General features: G+C 48.4%; 2 protein-coding genes across 2 annotated transcripts; both read left to right on the top strand.

The window, feature by feature from the left end:
* The first annotated feature begins 2,347 nt into the window (after window positions 1-2,347).
* LOC122746089 (immunoglobulin superfamily member 1-like) lies at window positions 2,348-10,076 on the top strand. Its single transcript, XM_043991555.1, has 9 exons — window positions 2,348-2,408; window positions 2,664-2,699; window positions 2,892-3,170; window positions 5,125-5,424; window positions 5,736-6,035; window positions 6,736-7,035; window positions 7,482-7,769; window positions 8,202-8,312; window positions 8,441-10,076. Exons 1-9 carry the CDS (start codon window positions 2,375-2,377, stop codon window positions 8,470-8,472), a joined length of 1,680 nt encoding a protein of 559 aa, XP_043847490.1. The 5' UTR covers window positions 2,348-2,374; the 3' UTR covers window positions 8,473-10,076.
* Window positions 10,077-18,633: 8,557 nt separating this feature from the next.
* On the top strand, window positions 18,634-23,163 carry LOC122749988 (immunoglobulin superfamily member 1-like). The gene is made up of 6 exons (XM_043996616.1): window positions 18,634-18,694; window positions 18,951-18,986; window positions 19,191-19,469; window positions 21,420-21,719; window positions 22,031-22,330; window positions 23,031-23,163. The coding sequence occupies exons 1-6, from the start codon at window positions 18,661-18,663 to the stop codon at window positions 23,138-23,140; spliced, it is 1,059 nt and encodes a 352-aa protein (XP_043852551.1). The 5' UTR covers window positions 18,634-18,660; the 3' UTR covers window positions 23,141-23,163.
* The last annotated feature ends 4,005 nt before the right edge of the window (window positions 23,164-27,168 follow it).

The raw sequence follows: 27,168 nt of genomic DNA, 5'->3' as shown, positions 1-27,168 counted from the left end.
TGTCTGTCTGTCATCTACCCCCTCACCTTTCCTCCCAGGATACTGCCATTCATTCAAGACCCTGCTCAGGCAGCATCTTCAACATAAAAGCATTTCCTGCTTCCCCAGGGCTGGTGCCCTCGCTCTCAAACTAATGTGTATTCACCCACATGTATTTCTTTACTGTAGATATTTATATCCTTCATGACATCCACCTGTGTTTATGTGGGTCACCTGGGAAGCCCCTTGAGAACCTTTATTGTCTTTGATCCCCCCAATTACCTTGGACCCTGGTGACAATGTATGCTTAATGAATGATGATGGATGAGGGCATCAGGCAGGACCAGTGATCTCCTGACTTGCCATTGTTAAGGGCTAAAATTCTAGCTAAACTGTCTAAAATATCTAATGAGTGGTCGCCAATAAATTATAAGCTTTAGCAAGAGTTAGACTTTTAAGCATTTATTAAGGAGAATAAGAATTTTGGTAAAGAGAGAGAAAGGCCTAGATTCCTATCTATTAAAGGGAGAGCACATTTCTAGCTCCCCTCTCCACCAGCATCCTCAGGAAAGGAGCCTCAGTCTCTTCCTTCCTCCTCCCACTCGCCCGCATCACTTCCTTTTCCAAAGAAAAGACTCCTGGTCTTGCCCTCAAAGACCTTCCCTTCATGGGCAGAACTCTTCTACAGTAAGTCTCCAACAGGCGGCATCATTCCAATTGTTACACCATCATCCATGTGTACTCAAGCCCCTTTTCCATCCACAAGAGATGAAAGTTAAGTCTGTCTTACTTATTCTTGCAGTCAAGGGCTAGCTGCCCCATGTGCCCACTCAGGATTCGGAGCCAATGGCTGCCCAGGCCAAATCTGCCTTTCAGGTCCCCAGACTCTCTTCTGTCACCGCTCATTCATTTCAACTTCAGTCCTCCCAGGGTCTCAGTCCTCTATCCCCAACCTTTACTCTGTGCCCTTTGGAAGCCCTGTTCTCTTAACAAACTTCCAATAAAAGTTAAAGTTCCCACCCCCTAAATGTTTGCACACATACTTTGTACTGACATATACACGTCACTATGTTTTGCCCACCAGTAGAATGAAAGTCTCCTGAGGGCAGTCCTGGCCCTCTTTTCTCTTTGCACCCCCAGCACACAGCACAGGTCTTAATAAATGGCCACTGTGTCTGAGCTGGGTCTTGTCTAGGCTGGAGGCTCCCAGCCTCATGGGGCTGAGCCAGGAAAGTCCAGGATGATGATGGACAAGGCAGCACAGAATAATCAGCTGTTCTCAGACAAAGTCCTTAGACCCTGTCCCTAGGTCATGGGTCAGCTCTGTGCTATTTACAATACTTTTGAATGCAGATGCCAACACTCCTGCTGCATATCCCTGGGATGAAGGGTTCTACCATTGGGGTAGCCTTGGGGAAATGAAGAAACTGGGGCATTTAAATACCCAGAGGTCAGGTGCCTCTCTTTAGAAACCCTACAGGAGGGGCACCTAGGTGGCCCAGCGGATAGAGCGCCGGCCCTGGATTCAGGAGGACCTGAGTTCAAATCCAGCCTCAGACACTTGACACTTACTAGCTGTGTGACCCTGGGCAAGTCACTTAACCCCAATTGCCTTACCAAAAAAAACCCTACAGTACCTGGTGCCAGCTTCATAACTTCAAGAGATTTGTAGTCAGGGAGATGGGGATTCAAGTCTGGCTTCACACACTTACTGGCTATGAGAACCTGGTTATGTGATCTGGGCATGTAACTTATCTATTGTCTACTTCAGTTTTCTCATCTGTAAAATGGGGATAATAGAGTAATTATCTCCCTTCTTATTGTGAAGATTAACTGGGATAATACTGGTATGTTATTTTGAAAAACTGAATGTGCTACACAATTCTTAGCCAGTGTTATTGTTGTCATTAATCTCATGAGAGCTGAGCATGACACAGACCCCACAGTGATACCAAATGGAACCATGCCCAACAACCATCTGAGCTCAGGGTCTGAGGCTGAGTCTTCAGGGGACAAGGCATTAGGCCTTTGTGCCCAATCTTAGTTCTTCCAGGGTGAGGCTTTTTACAGGGGAACATTGACCATTTCTAGGAATATCTGGATATTTGCCAGAGTCCCCGTTCCTCTTCAGGGGTCTGCATTAGTAGATACCCACGACAACCGCTGCTCCTTGCTGGGCTTCATTAACCCTTAAGACCCTCTGGTTCCCTCAGATTTAAACCTTGAAGGACCCTGGTCCCTCTTTCATCATAGGAGCGGAAATTATGGGGCCTGGGTTTGGGTGTATAAGGAAGCAGGGCCGGCTACCACATCCTGGGCCAGCCTCCAGGCATGCTAGCCTTTCCCCTCTGCTCATTGGAACCTGAGCAGCCCAGGGCAGAGCTGAAGAGCCACCATGGCCCCCACAGTCACTATCTTGTTCTCCATTGGTGAGTCTCTAGGGTCAGGCCTGGGGAGGAAGGGACCCTGAGAAAAGGCCCTGGGCTGGCTGACTCTGAAGGACAGGGGGAAGTTAAGGAGCAAACAGAATATTGTGTGGCACAGGAGAACTCAGCATATGTTCAAAGGGCTCTTCCTTCATATTCTGACCAGAGGAGAATGGGAGGTTCTGGGGATTTGGTTACTGGGGATGGGCTCAGTGTGGGCTGGAGGGGAGCCATCTATAACCCCAGCTTCTCTCACAGGGCTGTATTGGACCTGGGCAATTAAGGCACAGATGGGTAAGTTGTCCCCAGCACTTCTATTCTCTTTGTCCTAGCTCAGCCCACATAGCCATCCCTACGATAATCAGGGAGGGACAACAGCAGACATTGGGATAAATGGAGGGGGTGACTTGGGGAGTAGAATGGATTCACGGGTAAGACACTGGGGGCAGAGGAATCCCTGGAAACCTGGATGTATTCTCTTCTCAGCCACCCTCCCCAGGCCCACCCTCTGGGCTGTCCCCAGTCCTGTGGTTCACCAGGGAGCAGATGTGACCCTCAGGTGCCAGGGCCCCCTGGGGAGTGACAGGTTCCAGCTGTGGAAGGATGGAGAGCTCAGAGAAGAGAGAAATGCATCCTGGGAGCTGGCAGAGTTTGTGCTCAGGAAGGTGGATGGTAAAAGAGATGCAAGAAACTACAGGTGCCGCTCTGGGCAGGGGCCCTGGTGGTCAGAGCTCAGTGAACCCCTGGTCTTGGTGGTGATGACAGGTGAGGGGCTGCTGGTATACAACCATCCCTGGTGGGAGGGAGGCCAGTCCTGAGAGATGAGCCCCAGATCCCTCTGGAGAGTCAGCTAAAAGTGGGGCAAACCCTCAGGCTTTACTGCCTGCCTCCCCTTTGCACTCCCACTTCCCCAGATTCTGGGAAACGCTGGGGTCCCCGCAGACATTTTAGGGACATAAATTACATTCTGAAGCCTTTCTCCTCAATAACTGTGTGAGGGGCAGAGCACATGTACCATGATTTCACTTTTTTTTTTTGGGGGGGGAGGCAGCAGGGGTTAAGTGACCTTGCCTAGGGTCACGTAGCTAGTAAGTGTCAAGTGTCTGAGGCCGGATTTAAACTCAAGTCCTCCTAAATCCAGAGCCAGTGCTTTGTCCACTGCACCACCTAGCTGCCCCCAATATTGCTCTTAAAGATAGGAAAACTGAGTCCTGGAGAGAAGGTCAGGTGACTTGAGCAGCTCACATGGTTCTTTAATATCTGTGACAGGGTTTGAATAAATGTCTCTCACCCCCAAACCCCGGGTTCTTTCCCCAGCTGCTCAGCCTCCCCTGGTGACCCAGCCAGGACAGCTGGGCTCCTCTCCCTCAGAGGACACACAGCAGCATCTGACTGAGAAAATCATCCTGATAAACTTTTCCCTTCTTCTCTCAGGCCCAAACTGGGAACATCCCCTTTTCTCTCCTCTCCTTCCATTGTGCCCTCACCAGCTTCCCCTTGGCCTGGGCAGATGACTCTGTCACCTCCCATCATGTCCCACCATTCTGCCTTTACTCTCCCAGTTCCCCCTGCCTGTGATGCCCTCCCACCTTCATCCTTCACTCTCCTACTTCGAGTCCAGCTCCAATGCTGGCTGCTCCAGGATGCTGGCCCTGATGGCATCACGTGGTGATGACCTGGCCATTGTATCTCCCAGCGTGGTGCCTACATTCCTCCTGTGCCCACCCCAATACTGGGGCCTTCCCACCACTCCAGGCTACTGTGCATCTGGCCTGTGCTAGAAGGAAGCTGCTGAAGGGAGAAGACTGAGGTTAGAAGCCTGGGGCAGGGAGTACCAGCACCTCTCCCACTAGTTTCTAGCTGTGTGACTGTAGGCAAACCCCTGGCCTTCTGGGGACCTCTGTCTCCTCTTCCACAACAAGAAGGTCATGGACTGGATGATTAAGGAGCTCATCCCAGCACTCATGCCTGTGATGCAAGGGACTGAGCTCCCTCAGGGCAGGAGGGATGGAGATGTGCCTGAATATTTGGGGCTCCCCCAAATGCTGAGGAGGAGGCCTCCGATTGGAGGGGTGATCAGCTAGGGCAGGAGAACCAGAGGAAGCCTCATTCCTCCCAGAGCTGCCCAGAGGGAGCCCCCACCTCCTCTCCAGCCCCTGCTCATTCAGGGATACCCCAACTCTGCCTGCTCTGTGCTGGCTTCACTGAGGGGGGGGTGTCAGGCTGGCACCCCATGGCAGTGTGGGGAAGTGCGTAGGGCCAGGGCTGGGAATCTGGGTCTCTGTCTAACCCCCAGTCATGAGATTATTGGGAGGAAAGAGCTCTGCAAACCTCAGAGTTTAGAGGAAGGTCTGAATTCACCAGTGATGTTACATCCGGATCCTGCTTCAGGCCAGGAGGTTCAGACTATAGAGACTGAGCTTGGCCCCTTGGAGGAGGTGAGAAGAGAGGCAGGTGGGGAGGGGGCCTCTTTGTCCTTTGTCCCTTCTCCTCCCATCACCCTGTGCTCTCAGAGGCTCCTGAGGCCCAGAACAGAATTCTAAGGTTATCCCAGGGAGCCCCGTTACCTCTCCAGGGAAAGGCCCAGAGCACTGGGCAAAGGGGCCTGGCCTGGGACCCTCTGCCTACCCTGCCCCTTCCCACCTCTGCTTCAGGGAATGATTTGAGGGCATTTGGGTGAGAGATCAGGTTCCTAACTCTCCTCTTCCTTCTTTCACAGATGTCTTCCCCAAACCTATGATTTCACATTCATCTTATTACTCAATAATGCTAGGGGACAAAGTGACCATCAGGTGCCAACTGTCACAACAGGCCCCCTCTCAGGACTACACCTTTGCCCTCCTGGGTGCAGAGAGCCTGGAGCCTTTGCAGCTGCAGAGCCCTGCAAGGACCTGGGCTGATTTCTCACTTCCATCTGTGAGGGCCGAGGACTCTGGGAGCTACAGCTGTATTTACTACAGGAAGATGGCCCCCCACAATGGGTCACATCCCAGCAAGAGCTTGGAGCTGACTGTGCATGGTGACTGGACATGGAAACACCACAAAACCTCTATTCTATTCCCATATAGTGGCCAGCAGATCTCTGGAGCAGACTAAATTCTGGGAATTCTGAAGGGATGGTCTGGGGGGAGGTTGGAGAAGCAGAGCCCTCTGCTGTTCTACATGCAATCAGATTTGGGCCCCAGAATAGTGGGGGTATCCAAGCTCAAGGCAGAGCCCAGACAAGAGTGAGAATAGAGACTTAGTTGTTGTTGCACCTGTTGCTACAGGGTTAGCAGAGGAGACCTAGAAGTGAAATCTCACCCTGACTCTGACACCCTTTTTCCTCAGGACAACTCCCCAAGCCCACTCTGCTGGCCCAGCCTGGCCAAGTGGTGGTCTCGGGGGCCAACCTCACTCTCTGGTGCTCACGGCCCAAGCTGCCTTCCCTTGAAGAGGTGACTTTCAGTCTGTCCAAGGCTGGCACCCAGGAGCCCTTACAGCATCAGAGCTCAGCAGAGCCCTGGGCTCGCTTCTTCCTCCCTTCTGTGAGACCCCAGGACACTGGGAGCTACAGCTGCACTTACAGGGATGGGAGAGCCCCTGCCAGAGGATCAGAGCTCAGTGAGGCCCTGGAGCTGGTGGTGCCAGGTAAGGGGCAGGGGGGCTCAGAGTAACTCTGAGTATGACCCCTCTGCTTTCTACCCAGACAGGGGCCTCAAAGAGACAAGGGCATGGGGTCTACACAGCCAGCTCTGCCCCAGGGCCTGTGAGGACTCTGGGATCTTGGAATACATGAAGCTTTTCTGTTCTGATCTGGAATCTTGGGAAGAAAGGTGGTGGTGGGGACTGAGCTGGGGGGGTAAGAAGAGTCCCAGAGTCCCAGAACTGAAAGGGGCCTTGGAGGTTCTCGAGATGGAACCCTTCCATTACCAATGATCAAAGTGAGGCCCAGAAAGAGGGCAGGACTTGTCCAAGGTCACACATGTGAGTGACTGAGCCTGCAAATGAGCCTGAGCCTTCACTCTAGTGGACTATGATCTGAGCCCTGGGCTTATCTGTGTTACCCCAGATGAAAAGTGAGGGGTCATGATCTTCCCTCCCAGGAGTCATCAAAGCCCTGAGACCACAGGTTGGATGAGCTCCCTCTAGTGGGAAAGTTGTTTTGTTCCTAGCTCAGCACAGCTAGAAAGGGCTGAGATATTCTAGTACAAAACCCTCATTTACAGAGGAGATAACTGAGGCTCAGACGGGGCCAGTGAAGGGGTCAATGTCAGAGGGGGACTGAAGGGCAGATCAGAGCCTTGACCCAGGTGTCCTGACTCCCAGTCCCTTGTTCTTCCTCTGCCAGGATCTCTCCCCAAGCCTTCCCTCTCAGCCCTCCCAGGCCTTGTGGTGGATCCCGGGACACATGTGACTCTCCAGTGCCGGAAGCCTCCTCAGTCACCCTTCTGGAGGGTGAACTTCACCCTGCTGAAGATGGGGTCCCCCCAGCCCTCGCAGAGCCTGAGCCCATCTGGAACCTCAGCTGACTTTCACCTCCTCTCTGTGAGGGCCCAGGATGCTGGAAACTACAGCTGTGTCTACTATGGGAGGATGGCTCCCCGCCAGGTGTCTGAGCCCAGTGAGGTCCTGGAGATCTGGGTGACAGGTGAGGGGGTGCATAGGTTCCCAGGTGTAAAATGAAAGCTTAAAGGGGCAGATTAATAGGCAGCCTGGGAAGTCTCAGGGGACATATTTATTGAGCTCCTTTTAGCCTCAAGACACTGAGGATGGAACAAGGACTGGGGTTCCCTAAGGGAGGGGAGAGCAAAGGTGGAAGGATGGAACACTTCAGGTCCTGCTCCAACCTTAAGGGCCAAGGACAGAAGGTGGAACACCCTCCCTGTTTCTGGGCAGCCCCAAAGAACACCTTAGATTTAACATCTACTTCTGAGCAGGAAAGAGATTTTAGGAAATGAATGAGCAAAGAGTTAATGGAAGCAGGAGATGATGGTCAGGGAGTTCTTGATGGAATCACCCAGGTCTTCCTCTTCCCCACCCCATTCCACCTCTAGAAAAGACCTTGAGAATCTCTGGCCTCTCTTTGGGTTCCAGGTGCACTTCCCAAGCCTTCTCTCTCTGCCTGGCCTGGCCCAGAGGTGGCTTCAGGAGCCAACATGACCCTTTTGTGCTGGGGACCATCCTGGGCTTCTAAGTTTACACTGTACAAGGAGGGAGGTGAACAATTCCTACCAAGCACTGACATCACTCAAGATGGGGCCCAGTTCTTCTTGACTGCTGTGACCCCCCCACACTCTGGCAATTATAGCTGCAGCTACCAATTCAACAAGAATGGAAGTCTCTGGACACAAGTCAGTGACCCCCTGCAGCTTACAGTGAGAGGTGAGAGGAAGAAGCCCATGGCACCCACTGGAGTTTCCCATTGACCACATCCTCCTTCAGGCCTTACAAGGAAATGAAACCAAGGCCTTGGATCTGGCCAAGAGTCCCAGCATAAGAGACAACAGAGCCTTTGACACTGACCTCTAGTCCAGGTCCAAGGGGACCCAGGGTGTGAGCTGGGACATGAGGCTTCCCCTCCTACTTCCCTGTGACTCACACCTCCCCATCTTGGTCTCTGGCTTTTGGCCACTAATTTGAAGGGATGACCAACCCCCCTCTGAGCAGGTTTTCTGCCAAACAGTTGGGCGCTGGTGGTGATGGGTGGCTGTGGAGGAGAACGGGAGGACAAGGTTCAGGGACAGCTACAGAGGCAGGATGAGGGTCCCCTCTGGGTAATAATTCCAGAGAATTCTTCTCTCTCTTCCACCCCAGCTTCACAACCCAGTTACACCCTCATCGTCACCCTCACTTGTGTTGCCTTCCTCTTCCTCCTCCTCTGCCTCCTCCTGATGGACTTCTTCTGCCATGGATCCATCCCTTTGGGTGAGTGTGGGAGGAGAGAGAGTGAACCCCTTTGCAGTCTGAAGGCACAAGGAGATGGGTGATGACTGGACCTTCATTTCTTCCTGGGGGATCCTCTATAACCTTCCTTTCTCTTCTCTATCTCCCAGGGACCATGCAGGGAGACATCTCTAGGAGATAAAACTCAGTTCCTCTGCCCATTGTCCCCTGCTCCTTCCTTTCCATATGACCCCATTCCCTCTGCACTGGACACAGTACCTGGTGAGGTGAGGATGCCCACAGAGCCTCCCAGAGTGATCTCTGCCCCCTGTCCTATATCCTCCTCCATTCTCTACAGGTACCTGTTTTCCCCAAGACCTTGAGGCACCCAAGAGGAGGTTTTGTGTAAATTATCGGGGAAGGAAAAGAACAAGATCCCAGGGCAGGCAGAGAGGCTGGCGGAGAGTCATCCTAGTCCTGGGACCTAGGAGAATGAGAAGCCCTCAGGGAGCGGCCCATATTTAGCTAAATGTAAGGAGCTTGAGCCAAAGATGGACAATGTGGAGATGTCCACAGAACCCACACTCTAGGCCCCTGTGGCCTGAGGCACAAGTACTAAGACATTGGCGACCTTTAGAAAAGGAATCCTCCCCCTCTCTTCTCCTTTCCTCTTCTCCCTCTTTTCTTCTCTCCTCTCCTTCAGTTCTCCTCTCCCTCACTCCCATTTCATGTGACCTCTGATACATTTTCCTCAGGTCTCCATCTCTGTGGAGCCCTGATGCCTGCTGGGGATGGGCACGTGGGTTCTGTTCTTGCCCTAAGGAATTAGATGCCCATGGGTTGCATAGGTGAATGAAGAGGACTTAGACCTAATGTATTTAAACCACTTAGCTTTCCTCCAAGGATGTCCAGTTTGTTATCCAAAAAGTCCCCCATCTTATAGGTGAACTCAAACAATGGATACTTCTTAATCACAAACAAGAAGGGTGCTGGGGGATTACTACTCCCTCATTATCAAACTTCCAACCAATCATGTTCCCTGTGCCTCCATTCTGTAATCAATCATGTTACCCCCAACCCTAGGATTTCACCTCCTTTGTTCAGCCTCTAGTTCTGTATCTCCCAAAACCCACAAGCAGAGAGCTGTCTTTTTGCTCAGGGACTGTGGCCAGAGGCACCTTTTTTTTATTCATAGGTAGCATACCCCTCTTAATAAAATGCCATCTGATTTAGAGAATCACTTTACTTTTTTTAAATTTCACGTGAAATACTTTGTAACTTCAATCCTATATAATCACTGCTCTCTTCTGGCAGTGGAGCACCCTGGTCCAGGACTTTATTATCTCACACCTGGATTATTGGAGTAGCCTTCTGGTTTATCACACTTCCCCAAGTCTTTGCCTGCTCATCCAGTCCTCCACTCATCTATCAATGATGTCATCCTGAATTGCAGCTTTCATCATGTCATTCTCCTTTTCAATAATCTCCAATGACTTCCTATTTCCTCATGGATCAAATATAACCTGTTGGTGAATTTTATTTTTTTGGCAGGGCAAGGAGGGTTAAATGACTTGCCCAGGGTCACACAACTAGTAAGTGTCAAGTGTTGAATATGGATTTGAACTCGGGTCCTCCTGAATCAAGGGTTGATGCTTTATCCACTGCTCCACCTAGCTGCCTCCTGTTTTTTACTTTAAAAGCCCTTCTGAATCTGTTCCTTTCCTATCTCTACAGTATTCTTCTTTTTTTAGAATTTTATTGTCCAAATTACATGTAAAAGCAAATTTTGACATCAATTTTTTTAAAACTGTGTTCCAACTTCTCTTCTTTCCCCCCTTTCCATGCCCACCCCAAGAACTCAAGTAATTCAATATAAATTATACATGAGTAGTCATGGAAAACAACTCTGCATTAGCTAGTTTGTGAGAGAAAACAGATAGAAACAAAACTTCAGATTAAGGAATTGTCAAAAAAAATGTGTTTCAGGGGGCAGCTAGGTGGCGCAGTGGATAGAGCACCGGTCCTGGAGTCATGAGTACCTGAGTTCAAATCTGGCCTCAGACACTTAACACACACTTACTAGCTGTGTGACCCTGGGCAAGTCACTTAACCCCAATTGCCTCACTAAAAACAAACAAAAAAAAAATGTGTTTCAGTCTTTTTTCAGATACCATCTATTCTTTCTCTATAGATGGATTGCAATTTTCATAAGTTCTTCAGAGTTATATTGGATCATTGCCTTGCTGAAAATAACCACGTGCTTCCCAGCAGATCATCTTACACTATTGCTCTTATTTTGTATACAGTACATTTTTCTCTGCTTCAATTCACGTGGGTCTTCCCAGGTTTTTCTAATAGCATCCTGTTCATCAGAACTTCTACATAGTACCTTGCACTTGACAGAGAATTTTCTTCACATTAGCCCAGCAGAGTAGGTACTATACATTTTGAAATTGTAGTCAATCATCATAACTATTTCCGCCCATCCTATTCCCTTCCAATGATATTTACTCTATTTTCTATCTTATTTTTCCCTATTCCTCCTCAAAAGTGTGTTGCTACTGACCACCCCCTCCCAGCTCTACCCTCCCTTCATTCACCCTTCCCTCCTTATCCTCTTCCCCTCCTACTTTCCTGTAGTGTTAATTAGATTACTCCTCCCAAGTAGGTGTGTGTGTGTTATTCCCTCCTTGAGCCCACTCTGATGAGGTTAAGGCCTTTGAGCTAGTTCTGTTTTCTGACTTTTTTTCCTCCCTCTATCCTCATTTCTCCCTATGAAATCAAGCAATTCAACATATGTCATACATTTGCTGTTATGCAGAACATCTTCACCTTCCTCCAAAGTGTTTTGCTTTCTGTAGCTCCCTCCCTGAAACTTCACTTCCCTCCTTCCCCTCTTCTCCCCCCACCACCATCTCCTTCCCTTCCCACTTTTCCTCAGGGCAATAATATATTACTGGGTGGAGCCAAGATGGAGGAAGAAAGACATTAAACACACAGAGCTGCTGATACCATTGCTCCAAAAGCAGCAATAAAAGAACCCCTGAAGCAGAAAAACACACAAAAATATGGGCTGAGATTATTTTTCAGCTATAGATAGTAGCCATGCAGGGCTACAGATAAAATCCAACCCCATGATCCCACCAACAGAGACCCCAGGGACCCTGCAACTGAAGAATTTACCCCAGAGCCTCTGAATCAGCTACAGCACTAGTGTCTTCTGGAACTGAGTGTGCAGTCTGGTGAGAGGGCTGAATGGCTGGCCAGGGGGGAAAGTGCAGGAGTATCAGCAGGACCTAGGGAGGAATTTGGCTGTCCCACCCCAGCAGGGAACCAGGAAGAAATCCTGAGTGGCAAGAGGCCCAGGTATCTTAGGACAACATTACCCATATCTACAACTCATCATACTGCTAAAATAAATAAATAAATAAAAATGAGTGTGCAAAGGGAAAAGAAGTCAATCATAGAAAATTGCTTTGCTGCTGTGAGAAAATAATTATTAATAATGAATTTTGGGGTGGCTAGGTGGCACAGTGGATAAAGCACTGGCCCTGGATTCAGGAGAACCTGAGTTCAAATCGGGCCTCAGACACTTGACACTAGCTGTGTGACCCTGGGCAGTCACTTAACCCCCATTGCCCCACAAAATGAAATAAAATAAAATAAAATAATGAATTTTGAGGAGAAACCCAGACATGTTAATGTTAGATGCTCTCTCCCCCTCACCAGAAACCAACTTGAGATGAGACTTCAACTTAACAAAAGAATTCAAATTGATCCTTCTGATTAACTAGGGGAAGACATGTACCTAGAAAGCTGGAATTTGATCTCTAGAACACCCCCAAAGTCATGTCAATCAATGGAGCTGACTGATGCTAACCAATTCGTTTACATCAATGTGTGGTGACCGACTTCTAGCAAAAAGAGGATAAAATCCCTGACCATACCAGGGTAATTTTCTTGTCTCTTGTATCTCTTCTTCCTGGGACTCTCTTTTAATCTCCACACTGGGTATGTATTTGTTTAGGCCTGTAAGCCTGTGACTAATGGGGAAGTCAGGAAGACTCAAGGTCAAAACTTTATTAATATGTGATATTAATTAATAATAAATGCTTTCTGCCAAAACTGGTGCAAAAGCCATTAATTGAAAAGTAGCAATATTTTAGAAAACCCAGCCTAATCCCACAATAATTTATGTAACACAATGTAAAAGAAGATCTGGGTTATCGTTCAGCAGTGTGATGTTTAAAATCTAAATGTGTGGTCTAAAAAATCTAATGTGTTGTTGCCTTAAATTAGAAGCTTTAGCACCAGTCTTTGGGCATTAAGCATTTATTAAAGCATACTAGGTATTGGGAAAAAAACATGGGAAGTTAAGAAAAGTCCTATCTAGCCTAGAGTTCCAGCCTGGTCGGGTTCTTCCTCAAGTCCCCTACCACAAGCCTGCTTCAACCACCAACTCCCCTCAAACTGAGTGTGGAAGCTTTTTATTGGTCTGGAGCAGAGGCGGTCCTTACACTCTGCTTCAAGCTGATTGCCAGGCATCATCCAAATCCATTGGTTCACTGGACTTTAAGGTGGTCTTGAGTTGAATTCAGAGTCCTTAGCTTCTGAGAACAACACATTCTTAATGGCTAGCCAGGTGTGGTTACAATCTAATTAACTTGAAGTAGGCTAATCAGCAAAGTCAATCACTCTCGCTAAATTCAATCAGTTTAGATTAATCTCCAGGTGAGCCTTTGAATATCTGCCAAATTCCATTATTTTCTCACAGTAGAAAATAGTGAGGTAAAAAAAATCAAAAACAACACAAAAATAAAACAAAACAAACAAACAAAAAACCAACTCCTACCCCAAAGAGTAATATTAAATGGTCATAAGGCTAAATGGAGTTCTTGGAAAACCTTAAAAAGGAATGCAGAAATCAACAAAAAGAGACTAAGGAAAAATTAGAAGAAAAAACAATCCAAGAAAACCATGAAAAGAAAAATAAACAATTGGAAAAAAGGAGATGCAAAATCTTAAGGAAGAAAATAACTCCTTTAGAACTAGAATTGGGGAAGAGGAAACAAATGACATTGTAAGACACCAAAAAATAATACAAGAAGAAAAAATAGAAGAGAATATGAAACATCCCATTAGAAATACAACTACTCTGGAAAATTGTTTGAGGAGAGGCAATATAAGAATTGTTAGAGTACCTGAAAATTATGATAAAAAAGAATCTGGATACAATATTACAAGAAATTATTAAGGAAAATTGCCCTGAAGTTCTACAACAAGGGGATGAAGTAGAAATAGAAAAAAATCTACCATTCACCATCTGAAAGAGTATCCAGGAGGAAAACTTTCAGTAAAGTCACAGTCAAGTTTCAAAACTCCCAGGTTGAGGAGAAAATATTGCTAGCAAGAAGAAAAAAAAATAATCTTTTGACTGCAGAACTATTATGAGAATTTCAAAAGAACCGGCAGCTTTTACTCTAAAAAAACATAGATATTACAACATTATATTTCTATTTTTTTTTTGCAGGGCAATGACTTGCCCAGGGTCACACAGCTAGTTAAGTGTCAAGTGTCTGAGGCAGGATTTGAACTCAGGGAGTCCTAAATCCAGGGCCGCTGCTTTATTCACTGCGTCACCTAGCTGGTCCCACAACATTATATTTCAAAGATCAAAGAAGTGTAACGATTGGAATAACGCCACCTGCTGGATACTTACTGTAGAAGAGTTCTGCCCATGAAGCGAAGGTCTTTGAGGGCAAGACCAGGAGTCAGGAAGTGACGCGGACTAGTGGGAGGAGGAAGGAAGAGACTGGCGCTGACTCTGGGGCTCTTTTCCTTTGGACTCTAGTGGAGAGTGGAGCTAGAAATGTGCTCTCCCTTTAAATAGATAGGAATCTAGGCCTTTCTCTCTCTTTACCAAATTCTTATTCTCCTTAATAAATGCTTAAAAGTCTAACTCTTGCTAAAGCTTATAATTTATTGGCGACCACTCATTAGATATTTTAGAGAGACTAGCTAGAATTTTAACCCTTAACAGATGGCGACCATGAAGGGACTCGAACCCTCAATCTTCTGAAATAGTCAGCAAAAGTTATTATATTCTTTTTACTGTTCCATCAAGGAAACATTCCGTTTCTTGAGGAAGCAAAGGGGGGAAATGTGGTAAAATATGAAAGTTTTTAACAGTCGGTTAGGATAACTGAAAGACGCCAGTTTTTCAAGGACCACCCTTTTGGGGAGGAGATGAACAGTCCGCCTGCTGCGCATGTCAGACTGCCTGCCGGGGTTTTTGACTTCCGGGGTGGAGAGAACGGGAGTAGGGCCTTTTGCCTGCTTGGTGGGACTCCTGGCGGCGCGGCACAGACTCTCTCTCCAAAGGTGGCCTTGTCGGTTTGGTGAGTTTTTATAAGGAATATAGACTAAGCTTAGACTTAAGACGATTTGTATTGTGTTTCTACTTTCCTATCCTTCTAATCAACATCACCTTGTGACTATCATAACTATAAATAAAAAGGTCTATCTAGAAAACCAAAAGCTGCTTCCATTTACTAGTTTGGGAGATAAATTAAGGGAAAGGTTAAGTAGGGGAGATTTATGATCTAATATCCAATTTTAAATCTCACAGAAGCAAGGGTTACATACAATTTATCCAACAAAATTGAATATAATCCTGAATGGAAGAAAACAGACATTTGATAAAATGAAAGATTTTCAGGTATTTGTAACAAAAAGAACATAACTCAATGGAAATTTTGATATAAAATGATCCAGAAGAAATGTAAGGAAAACATTAAAGAATAATTGTAAGGCACTCATCAAAGTCAAGCTCTTTATTACATATATGAAAATGTTATCTATATTTTTTTTCACAAAAGTATTTTATTAGTTCCAGTTACATATAGAGTTAGTTTTCAACATTTGTTTTTATAAGATTTCTAGTTTCAAAATTTTCTCCCTCCCTCTCCTTCCTCCTCCTTCCCCAACACAGCAAGCAATCCATTATAGGTTATATTTGAAAAATCATGTTAACACATTTTGGCATCAGTCATAGTGTGAAAGAAGAATCGGAGCAAAAAGGGAAAACCTCAAAAAAGAATGACAACAGAAACATAGAAATAGCATGGTTCCATCTGCATCCAGATTCCACAGTTCCTTTTGTCTGGATTTGGGGAGCATTTTCCATCATGAGTGCTTTGAAACTGTCTTGGACCATTGTATTGATGAGAAGAGTCAAGTCTATCACAGTTGTGTCTCTCCATCTTTTTGTAGGTTCTGTAGTTTCAAAATCAATTTAGAGGCTTAATTTAATATTGCTTTTGAAGAAACATGGGAGAGCTCAGGCAACTTCCTGGCTTCTCTGGGCCATTTTAATCTATATTCTTAAAATCATCATTTCAAAGGTATTTTGAAAGAAGGATTTGGGCTGAATTGTGTGTGATGGGGGTGAGTATAAAAAACAAACTCAGGTAGGCAAATGTAAAAGCAAATAATTATATCATAAATATTATATTCTAACAATATGGAATGAAAGAAAAAGAACTGATAGAAAAGAAGCAGGTTGGGTGGAGGATGGTAATGTTGGAAACTTACTCTCATCCTGGCTGAAGAGGAAGCACCATGTAAGGTTAGGGAAGAAGTCTTGTGAACAGTTAGAGAAAACTGGGGGATGGAGTTAGGGAGGACTTTTGAGTGTTGTGTGCATTAGGATTGGGAGAGTAGCAGGGCCTCTGGGAGGGAGAAAATAGTAAAAATAAACTGGAGGGGAATTCACAAATACTAATCATCATTTTGAATGTGATTCTGCTCCCTGAGAAAGAACTAATAAATAGAAGTTGATGATTTTACACAGATGCACACACATAGACACACACACACACACACAATGTTCTCTTTTGCTCTGGCTTATTCTGGGTGATCCAGATCTGGTGGCCAACATAGGATATGGTCCTCTCACTGCCACCCACCAACAAAGTTCATGGCCAAAGACAGAGAGGAATGACCAGCACAGGTGCTTTGGTTCTCTTCTATCTGGGAGCCCTCTCCTTGCTTTCCACTTGTTCTCTCCTGTCCTCCAGGACCCCCAATCCAAAGATCTCTTCACATCCACCCTCAGGTCTCCAGCACGATCCTTGGAGTCACTGGGTCAGAGAAAAGGGGTGAGTGCCTGGTACCACTTCTGCTGGGCAGAAGGAAGGAGTAAGCAGGATTGGAGGTTGGGCACAGGATGAGATGACAGGAATGGCTGTCCCACAGACACGTGCAGAAGCTGTCTAAACCCTAGCCCACACTTTACTATCAGGAAATTAAGAAACTAGGGCCGAGTTTCTACCTTCCCCTGCCCAGTAGTTTCCCCACATCACAGAGAGCTTGTTCCCTACCCATGGCCTTCCACACTGTCAAGTTCCTCCTGGGATCCTTTGGGCACAATCCTCCTTCCAGACACCACGTTCAATCAAACACTTTCACTAACTGGAACATGTACAGGGTCCAGGAACTATGACCCCTTTGTGGCTCCCTGGGACCTCTAGAATAAAATAAGACTTTGCCCTGGAGGGCTTTAAAGCCCTCCACAATCCATCCCCAAGGGACCTTTCCTGACTTGTCACGCATTGTTCCCCTGCCTGTGCTCTAAGGTCCGGCCAAAAGAACCACTGCTTCCCAACCCCATCTCCATCTTTGTAAGGACCTTGTGTCTGTCCGTCATGCACCCCCACACCTTTCCTCCCAGGATACTGCCATTCATTCAAGACCCTGCTCAGGCAGCATCTTCAACATAAAAGCATTTCCTGCTTCCCCAGGGCTGGTGCCCTCGCTCTCAAACTAATGTGTATCTGCCCACATGCGTGTCTTTACTGCATATATTTAGATCCTGCAAACATTTATTCTGCACAGACATCCACCTGTGCACTTGTTGTCTCACCCGAGGCAATGGAGGCCCCTTGAGAACCTTTATTGTCTCTGATCCCCCCAGGTACCTTGGACCCTGGTGACAGTGGGTGCTTAATGAATGATGATGGATGAGGGCATAAGGCAGGACCAGTGATCTCCTGACTTGCCATCATCCATGTGTGCTCACCCCCTTTTCCATCCACAAGACATGAATGTTAGGTCTTCTTACTTATTCTTGCAGTCAAGGGCTAGCTGCCCCATGTGCCCACTCAGGTGTCTGAGCCAACAGCTGCCCAGGCCAGGTCCCCGGACTCGCTTCTGTCACCTCTCATTCATTTCAACTTCAGTCCTCCCAGGGTCTCAGTCCTCTATCCCCAACCTTTACTCTGTGCCTTTGGGGGCCCTGTTCTCTTAACAAACTGCCCTTGAAAGTTAAAGCTGCCACCCTCAAAATGTTGGCACACATACGTTGTAATGACATGTACACTGCACTCTGTTTTCCTCACCAGCAGAATGAAATCTCCCTGAGAGCAGTCATCTTCCTCTTTTCTCTTTGCACCCCAGCACACAGCACAGGTCTTAATAAATGGCCATGGTGTCTGAGCTGGGTCTTGTCTAGGCTGGAGGCTCCCAGACTCATGGGGCTGTGCCAGGAAAGTTCTGAGTGAGGATGGACAAGGCAGAACAGAATGATCAGCTGTGCTCAGGCAGAGTCCTTAGACATCCCCCTACCACCTACTCCCTTCAAGGGTGAGCTCTGTGGGTATTTACAATACTTTTGAATGCAGATGTCAACACTTCTGCTGCCTGTCCCTGGGATGAAGGGTTCTGCCATTGGGGTAGCCTAAGGCAGTTGCCTCTCTTTAGAAACCCCATGATACCTGGTGCCAGCTTCATAACTTCAGTAGATTTGTAGTCAGGAAGACCTGGATTCAAATCCTGCTTCCCACAATTACTGGCTACGAGAACCTGACTGTGAGAACTGGGCATGTAACTTATCCATTGTCTACTTCAGTTTTCTCATCTATAAAATGGGGATAATAGAGTACGTACCTCCCTTCTTATTGTGAAGATCTACTGGGATAATATTGGTATGTTAATTTGAAAAACTGAATGTTCTTAGCCAGTGTTATTGTTGTTATTAATCCCATGAGAGCTGAGGATAACATGGACCCCACAGTTATACCGCATGGAGCACATTCCCAACAACCATCTGAGCTCAGGGTCTGAGGCTGAGTCTGCATTAGTAGGTATCAACGAGAACCCCTGCTCCTTGCCGGGGTTCATGAACCCTTAAGACCCTCTGGTTCCCTCAGATTTAAACCTTGAAGGACCCTGGTCCCTCTTTCATCATAGGAGCGGAAATTGTGGGGCCTGGGTTTGGGTGTATAAGGAAGCAGGGCCGGCTACCACATCCTGGGCCAGCCTCCAAGCATGCTAGCCTTTCCCCTCTGCTCATTGGATCCTGGGCAGCCCAGGGCAGAGCTGAAGAGCCACCATGGCCCCCACAGTCACTATCTTGTTCTCCATTGGTGAGTCTCTAGGGTCAGGCCTGGGGAGGAAGGGACCCTGAGAAAAGGCCCTGGGCTGGCTGACTCTGAAGGACAGGGGGAAGTTAAGGAGCAAACAGAATATTGTGTGGCACAGGAGAACTCAGCATATGTTCAAAGGGCTCTTCCTTCATATTCTGACCAGAGGAGAATGAGACGGTTCTGGGGATTTGGTTACTGTGGATGGGCTCAGTGTGGGCTGGAGGGGAGCCATCTATAACCCCAGCTTCTCTCACAGGGCTGTATTGGACCTGGGCAATTAAGGCACAGATGGGTAAGTTGTCCCCAGCACTCCATTTCCTTCCTTATTCTCTTTGTTCTAGCTCAGCCCGCATAGCCATCCCTACGATAATCAGGGAGGGACAACAGCAGACATTGGGATAAATAGAGGGGGTGACTTGGGGAGTGGAATGGATTCACAGCTAAGACACTGGGGGCAGAGGAATCCCTGGAAACCTGGATGTATTCTCCTTCTCAGCCACCCTCCCCAGGCCCACCCTCTGGGCTGTCCCCAGTCCTGTGGTTCACCAGGGAGCAGATGTGACCCTCAGGTGCCAGGGCCACCTGGGGAGTGACAGGTTCCAGCTGTGGAAGGATGGAGAGCTCAGAGAAGAGAGAAATGCATCCTGGGAACTGGCAGAGTTTGTGCTCAGGAAGGTGGATGGTAAAAGAGATGCGAGAAACTACAGTTGCCGCTCTGGGCAGGGGCCCTGGTGGTCAGAGCTCAGTGAACCCCTGGTCTTGGTGGTGATGACAGGTGAGGGGCTGCTGGTATACAACCATCCCTGGTGGGAGGGAGGCCAGTCCTGAGAGATGAGCCCCAGATCCCTCTGGAGAGTCAGCTAAAAGTGGGGCAAACCCTCAGGCTTTACTGCCTGCCTCCCCTTTGCACTCCCACTTCCCCAGATTCTGGGAAACGCTGGGGTCCCCGCAGACATTTTAGGGACATAAATTACATTCTGAAGCCTTTCTCCTCAATAACTGTGTGAGGGGCAGAGCACATGTACCATGATTTCACTTTTTTTTTTTGGGGGGGGAGGCAGCAGGGGTTAAGTGACCTTGCCTAGGGTCACGTAGCTAGTAAGTGTCAAGTGTCTGAGGCCGGATTTAAACTCAAGTCCTCCTAAATCCAGAGCCAGTGCTTTGTCCACTGCACCACCTAGCTGCCCCCAATTTTGCTCTTAAAGATAGGAAAACTGAGTCCTGGAGAGAAGGTCAGGAGACTTGAGCAGCTCACATGGTTCTTTAATATCTGTGACAGGGTTTGAATAAATGTCTCTCACCCCCAAACCCAGGTTCTTTCCCCAGCTGCTCAGCCTCCCCTGGTGACCCAGCCAGGACAGCTGGGCTCCTCTCCCTCAGAGGACACACAGCAGCATCTGACTGAGAAAATCATCCTGATAAACTTTTCCCTTCTTCTCTCAGGCCCAAACTGGGAACATCCCCTTTTCTCTCCTCTCCTTCCATTGTGCCCTCACCAGCTTCCCCTTGGCCTGGGCAGATGACTCTGTCACCTCCCATCATGTCCCACCATTCTGCCTTTACTCTCCCAGTTCCCCCTGCCTGTGATGCCCTCCACCTTCATCCTTCACTCTCCTACTTCGAGTCCAGCTCCAATGCTGGCTGCTCCAGGATGCTGGCCCTGATGGCATCACGTGGTGATGACCTGGCCATTGTATCTCCCAGCGTGGTGCCTACATTCCTCCTGTGCCCACCCCAATACTGGGGCCTTCCCACCACTCCAGGCTACTGTGCATCTGGCCTGTGCTAGAAGGAAGCTGCTGAAGGGAGAAGACTGAGGTTAGAAGCCTGGGCAGGGAGTACCAGCACCTCTCCCACTAGTTTCTAGCTGTGTGACTGTAGGCAAACCCCTGGCCTTCTGGGGACCTCTGTCTCCTCTTCCACAACAAGAAGGTCATGGACTGGATGATTAAGGAGCTCATCCCAGCACTCATGCCTGTGATGCAAGGGACTGAGCTCCCTCAGGGCAGGAGGGATGGAGATGTGCCTGAATATTTGGGGCTCCCCCAAATGCTGAGGAGGAGGCCTCCGATTGGAGGGGGTGATCAGCTAGGGCAGGAGAACCAGAGGAAGCCTCATTCCTCCCAGAGCTGCCCAGAGGGAGCCCCCACCTCCTCTCCAGCCCCTGCTCATTCAGGGATACCCCAACTCTGCCTGCTCTGTGCTGGCTTCACTGAGGGGGGGTGTCAGGCTGGCACCCCATGGCAGTGTGGGGAAGTGCGTAGGGCCAGGGCTGGAATCTGGGTCTCTGTCTAACCCCCAGTCATGAGATTATTGGGAGGAAAGAGCTCTGCAAACCTCAGAGTTTAGAGGAAGGTCTGAATTCACCAGTGATGTTACATCCGGATCCTGCTTCAGGCCAGGAGGTTCAGACTATAGAGACTGAGCTTGGCCCCTTGGAGGAGGTGAGAAGAGGGGCAGGTGGGGAGGGGGCCTCTTTGTCCTTTGTCCCTTCTCCTCCCATCACCCTGTGCTCTCAGAGGCTCCTGAGGCCCAGAACAGAATTCTAAGGTTATCCCAGGGAGCCCCGTTACCTCTCCAGGGAAAGGCCCAGAGCACTGGGCAAAGGGGCCTGGCCTGGGACCCTCTGCCTACCCTGCCCCTTCTCACCTCTGCTTCAGGGAATGATTTGAGGGCATTTGGGTGAGAGATCAGGTTCCTAACTCTCCTCTTCCTTCTTTCACAGATGTCTTCCCCAAACCTATGATTTCACATTCATCTTATTACTCAATAATGCTAGGGGACAAAGTGACCATCAGGTGCCAACTGTCACAACAGGCCCCCTCTCAGGACTACACCTTTGCCCTCCTGGGTGCAGAGAGCCTGGAGCCTTTGCAGCTGCAGAGCCCTGCAAGGACCTGGGCTGATTTCTCACTTCCATCTGTGAGGGCCGAGGACTCTGGGAGCTACAGCTGTATTTACTACAGGAAGATGGCCCCCCACAATGGGTCACATCCCAGCAAGAGCTTGGAGCTGACTGTGCATGGTGACTGGACATGGAAACACCACAAAACCTCTATTCTATTCCCATATAGTGGCCAGCAGATCTCTGGAGCAGACTAAATTCTGGGAATTCTGAAGGGATGGTCTGGGGGGAGGTTGGAGAAGCAGAGCCCTCTGCTGTTCTACATGCAATCAGATTTGGGCCCCAGAATAGTGGGGGTATCCAAGCTCAAGGCAGAGCCCAGACAAGAGTGAGAATAGAGACTTAGTTGTTGTTGCACCTGTTGCTACAGGGTTAGCAGAGGAGACCTAGAAGTGAAATCTCACCCTGACTCTGACACCCTTTTTCCTCAGGACAACTCCCCAAGCCCACTCTGCTGGCCCAGCCTGGCCAAGTGGTGGTCTCGGGGGCCAACCTCACTCTCTGGTGCTCACGGCCCAAGCTGCCTTCCCTTGAAGAGGTGACTTTCAGTCTGTCCAAGGCTGGCACCCAGGAGCCCTTACAGCATCAGAGCTCAGCAGAGCCCTGGGCTCGCTTCTTCCTCCCTTCTGTGAGACCCCAGGACACTGGGAGCTACAGCTGCACTTACAGGGATGGGAGAGCCCCTGCCAGAGGATCAGAGCTCAGTGAGGCCCTGGAGCTGGTGGTGCCAGGTAAGGGGCAGGGGGGCTCAGAGTAACTCTGAGTATGACCCCTCTGCTTTCTACCCAGACAGGGGCCTCAAAGAGACAAGGGCATGGGGTCTACACAGCCAGCTCTGCCCCAGGGCCTGTGAGGACTCTGGGATCTTGGAATACATGAAGCTTTTCTGTTCTGATCTGGAATCTTGGGAAGAAAGGTGGTGGTGGGGACTGAGCTGGGGGGGTAAGAAGAGTCCCAGAGTCCCAGAACTGAAAGGGGCCTTGGAGGTTCTCGAGATGGAACCCTTCCATTACCAATGATCAAAGTGAGGCCCAGAAAGAGGGCAGGACTTGTCCAAGGTCACACATGTGAGTGACTGAGCCTGCAAATGAGCCTGAGCCTTCACTCTAGTGGACTATGATCTGAGCCCTGGGCTTATCTGTGTTACCCCAGATGAAAAGTGAGGGGTCATGATCTTCCCTCCCAGGAGTCATCAAAGCCCTGAGACCACAGGTTGGATGAGCTCCCTCTAGTGGGAAAGTTGTTTTGTTCCTAGCTCAGCACAGCTAGAAAGGGCTGAGATATTCTAGTACAAAACCCTCATTTACAGAGGAGATAACTGAGGCTCAGACGGGGCCAGTGAAGGGGTCAATGTCAGAGGGGGACTGAAAGGGCAGATCAGAGCCTTGACCCAGGTGTCCTGATCCCAGTCCCTTGTTCTTCCTCTGCCAGGATCTCTCCCCAAGCCTTCCCTCTCAGCCCTCCCAGGCCTTGTGGTGGATCCCGGGACACATGTGACTCTCCAGTGCCGGAAGCCTCCTCAGTCACCCTCTGGAGGGTGAACTTCACCCTGCTGAAGATGGGGTCCCCCAGCCCTCGCAGAGCCTGAGCCCATCTGGAACCTCAGCTGACTTTCACCTCCTCTCTGTGAGGGCCCAGGATGCTGGAAACTACAGCTGTGTCTACTATGGGAGGATGGCTCCCCGCCAGGTGTCTGAGCCCAGTGAGGTCCTGGAGATCTGGGTGACAGGTGAGGGGTGCATAGGTTCCCAGGTGTAAAATGAAAGCTTAAAGGGGCAGATTACTAGGCAGCCTGGGAAGTCTCAGGGGACATATTTATTGAGCTCCTTTTAGCCTCAAGACACTGAGGATGGAACAAGGACTGGGGTTCCCTAAGGGAGGGAGAGCAAAGGTGGAAGGATGGAACACTTCAGGTCCTGCTCCAACCTTAAGGGCCAAGGACAGAAGGTGGAACACCCTCCCTGTTTCTGGGCAGCCCCAAAGAACACCTTAGATTTAACATCTACTTCTGAGCAGGAAAGAGATTTTAGGAAATGAATGAGCAAAGAGTTAATGGAAGCAGGAGATGATGGTCAGGGAGTTCTTGATGGAATCACCCAGGTCTTCCTCTTCCCCCACCCCATTCCACCTCTAGAAAAGACCTTGAGAATCTCTGGCCTCTCTTTGGGTTCCAGGTGCACTTCCCAAGCCTTCTCTCTCTGCCTGGCCTGGCCCAGAGGTGGCTTCAGGAGCCCAACATGACCCTTTTGTGCTGGGGACCATCCTGGGCTTCTAAGTTTACACTGTACAAGGAGGGAGGTGAACAATTCCTACCAAGCACTGACATCACTCAAGATGGGGCCCAGTTCTTCTTGACTGCTGTGACCCCCCACACTCTGGCAATTATAGCTGCAGCTACCAATTCAACAAGAATGGAAGTCTCTGGACACAAGTCAGTGACCCCCTGCAGCTTACAGTGAGAGGTGAGAGGAAGAAGCCCATGGCACCCACTGGAGTTTCCCATTGACCACATCCTCCTTCAGGCCTTACAAGGAAATGAAACCAAGGCCTTGGATCTGGCCAGAGTCCCAGCATAAGAGACAACAGAGCCTTTGACACTGACCTCTAGTCCAGGTCCAAGGGGACCCAGGGTGTGAGCTGGGACATGAGGCTTCCCCTCCTAACTTCCCTGTGACTCACACCTCCCCATCTTGGTCTCTGGCTTTTGGCCACTAATTTTGAAGGGATGACCAACCCCCCTCTGAGCAGGTTTTCTGCCAAACAGTTGGGCGCTGGGTGGTGATGGGTGGCTGTGGAGGAGAACGGGAGGACAAGGTTCAGGGACAGCTACAGAGGCAGGATGAGGGTCCCCCTCTGGGTAATAATTCAGAGAATTCTTCTCTCTCTTCCACCCCAGCTTCACAACCCCAGTTCACCCTCATCGTCACCCCTCACTTGTGTTGCCTTCCTCTTCCTCCTCCTCCTGCCTCCTCCTGATGGACTTCTTCTGCCATGGATCCATCCCTTTGGGTGAGTGTGGAGGAGAGAGAGTGAACCCCTTTGCAGTCTGAAGGCACAAGGAGATGGGTGATGACTGGACCTTCATTTCTTCCTGGGGGATCCTCTATAACCTTCCTTTCTCTTCTCTATCTCCCAGGGGACCATGCAGGGAGACATCTCTAGGAGATAAAACTCAGTTCCTCTGCCCCATTGTCCCCTGCTCCTTCCTTTCCATATGACCCCATTCCCTCTGCACTGGACACAGTACCTGGTGAGGTGAGGATGCCCACAGAGCCTCCCAGAGTGATCTCTGCCCCCTGTCCTATATCCTCCTCCATTCTCTACAGGTACCTGTTTTCCCCAAGACCTTGAGGCACCCAAGAGGAGGTTTTGTGTAAATTATCGGGAAGGAAAAGAACAAGATCCCAGGGCAGGCAGAGAGGCTGGCGGAGAGTCATCCTAGTCCTGGACCTAGGAGAATGAGAAGCCCTCAGGGAGCGGCCCATATTTAGCTAAATGTAAGGAGCTTGAGCCAAAGATGGACAATGTGGAGATGTCCACAGAACCCACACTCTAGGCCCCTGTGGCCTGAGGCACAAGTACTAAGACATTGGCGACCTTTAGAAAAGGAATCCTCCCCCTCTCTTCTCCTTTCCTCTTCTCCCTCTTTCTTCTCTCCTCTCCTTCAGTTCTCCTCTCCCTCACTCCCATTTCATGTGACCTCTGATACATTTTCCTCAGGTCTCCATCTCTGTGGAGCCCTGATGCCTGCTGGGGATGGGCACGTGGGTTCTGTTCTTGCCCTAAGGAATTAGATGCCCATGGGTTGCATAGGTGAATGAAGAGGACTTAGACCTAATGTATTTAAACCACTTAGCTTTCCTCCAAGGATGTCCAGTTTGTTATCCAAAAAGTCCCCCATCTTATAGGTGAACTCAAACAATGGATACTTCTTAATCACAAACAAGAAGGGTGCTGGGGGATTACTACTCCTCATTATCAAACTTCCAACCAATCATGTTCCCTGTGCCTCCATTCTGTAATCAATCATGTTACCCCCAACCCTAGGATTTCACCTCCTTTGTTCAGCCTCTAGTTCTGTATCTCCCAAAACCCACAAGCAGAGAGCTGTCTTTTTGCTCAGGGACTGTGGCCAGAGGCACCTTTTTTTTATTCATAGGTAGCATACCCCTCTTAATAAAATGCCATCTGATTTAGAGAATCACTTTACTTTTTTTAAATTTCACGTGAAATACTTTGTAACTTCAATCCTATATAATCACTGCTCTCTTCTGGCAGTGGAGCACCCTGGTCCAGGACTTTATTATCTCACACCTGGATTATTGGAGTAGCCTTCTGGTTTATCACACTTCCCCAAGTCTTTGCCTGCTCATCCAGTCCTCCACTCATCTATCAATGATGTCATCCTGAATTGCAGCTTTCATCATGTCATTCTCCTTTTCAATAATCTCCAATGACTTCCTATTTCCTCATGGATCAAATATAACCTGTTGGTGAATTTTATTTTTTTGGCAGGGCAAGGAGGGTTAAATGACTTGCCCAGGGTCACACAACTAGTAAGTGTCAAGTGTTGAATATGGATTTGAACTCGGGTCCTCCTGAATCAAGGGTTGATGCTTTATCCACTGCTCCACCTAGCTGCCTCCTGTTTTTTACTTTAAAAGCCCTTCTGAATCTGTTCCTTTCCTATCTCTACAGTATTCTTCTTTTTTTAGAATTTTATTGTCCAAATTACATGTAAAAGCAAATTTTGACATCAATTTTTTTAAAACTGTGTTCCAACTTCTCTTCTTTCCCCCCTTTCCATGCCCACCCCAAGAACTCAAGTAATTCAATATAAATTATACATGAGTAGTCATGGAAAACAACTCTGCATTAGCTAGTTTGTGAGAGAAAACAGATAGAAACAAAACTTCAGATTAAGGAATTGTCAAAAAAAATGTGTTTCAGGGGGCAGCTAGGTGGCGCAGTGGATAGAGCACCGGTCCTGGAGTCATGAGTACCTGAGTTCAAATCTGGCCTCAGACACTTAACACACACTTACTAGCTGTGTGACCCTGGGCAAGTCACTTAACCCCAATTGCCTCACTAAAAACAACAAAAAAAAAATGTGTTTCAGTCTTTTTTTCAGATACCATCTATTCTTTCTCTATAGATGGATTGCAATTTTCATAAGTTCTTCAGAGTTATATTGGATCATTGCCTTGCTGAAAATAACCACGTGCTTCCCAGCAGATCATCTTACACTATTGCTCTTATTTTGTATACAGTACATTTTTCTCTGCTTCAATTCACGTGGGTCTTCCCAGGTTTTTCTAATAGCATCCTGTTCATCAGAACTTCTACATAGTACCTTGCACTTGACAGAGAATTTTCTTCACATTAGCCCAGCAGAGTAGGTACTATACATTTTGAAATTGTAGTCAATCATCATAACTATTTCCGCCCATCCTATTCCCTTCCAATGATATTTACTCTATTTTCTATCTTATTTTTCCCTATTCCTCCTCAAAAGTGTGTTGCTACTGACCACCCCCTCCCCAGCTCTACCCTCCCTTCATTCACCCTT

Source organism: Dromiciops gliroides, chromosome 3 (genome assembly GCF_019393635.1).
Source record: "Dromiciops gliroides isolate mDroGli1 chromosome 3, mDroGli1.pri, whole genome shotgun sequence".
Lineage (NCBI taxonomy): Eukaryota > Metazoa > Chordata > Mammalia > Microbiotheria > Microbiotheriidae > Dromiciops > Dromiciops gliroides.
The sequence above is the reverse complement of the archived record's forward strand: the minus strand, read 5'-3'. Positions and strand labels throughout refer to the sequence as shown.

What these genes read in the sequence shown, in the direction of transcription:
- LOC122746089 (XM_043991555.1), top strand. Translation starts at nt 2,375, where the DNA reads ATGGCCCCCACAGTCACTATCTTGTTCTCCATTG. An exon ending in CACTATCTTGTTCTCCATTG is followed by an intron (nt 2,409 to 2,663) that starts GTGAGTCTCTAG and finishes CTTCTCTCACAG; the next exon opens with GGCTGTATTGGACCTGGGCA. An exon ending in CCATGGATCCATCCCTTTGG is followed by an intron (nt 8,313 to 8,440) that starts GTGAGTGTGGGA and finishes TCTATCTCCCAG; the next exon opens with GGACCATGCAGGGAGACATC.
- LOC122749988 (XM_043996616.1), top strand. Translation starts at nt 18,661, where the DNA reads ATGGCCCCCACAGTCACTATCTTGTTCTCCATTG. An exon ending in GGCAATTAAGGCACAGATGG is followed by an intron (nt 18,987 to 19,190) that starts GTAAGTTGTCCC and finishes TCTCCTTCTCAG; the next exon opens with CCACCCTCCCCAGGCCCACC. An exon ending in CCTGGAGCTGGTGGTGCCAG is followed by an intron (nt 22,331 to 23,030) that starts GTAAGGGGCAGG and finishes TTCCTCTGCCAG; the next exon opens with GATCTCTCCCCAAGCCTTCC.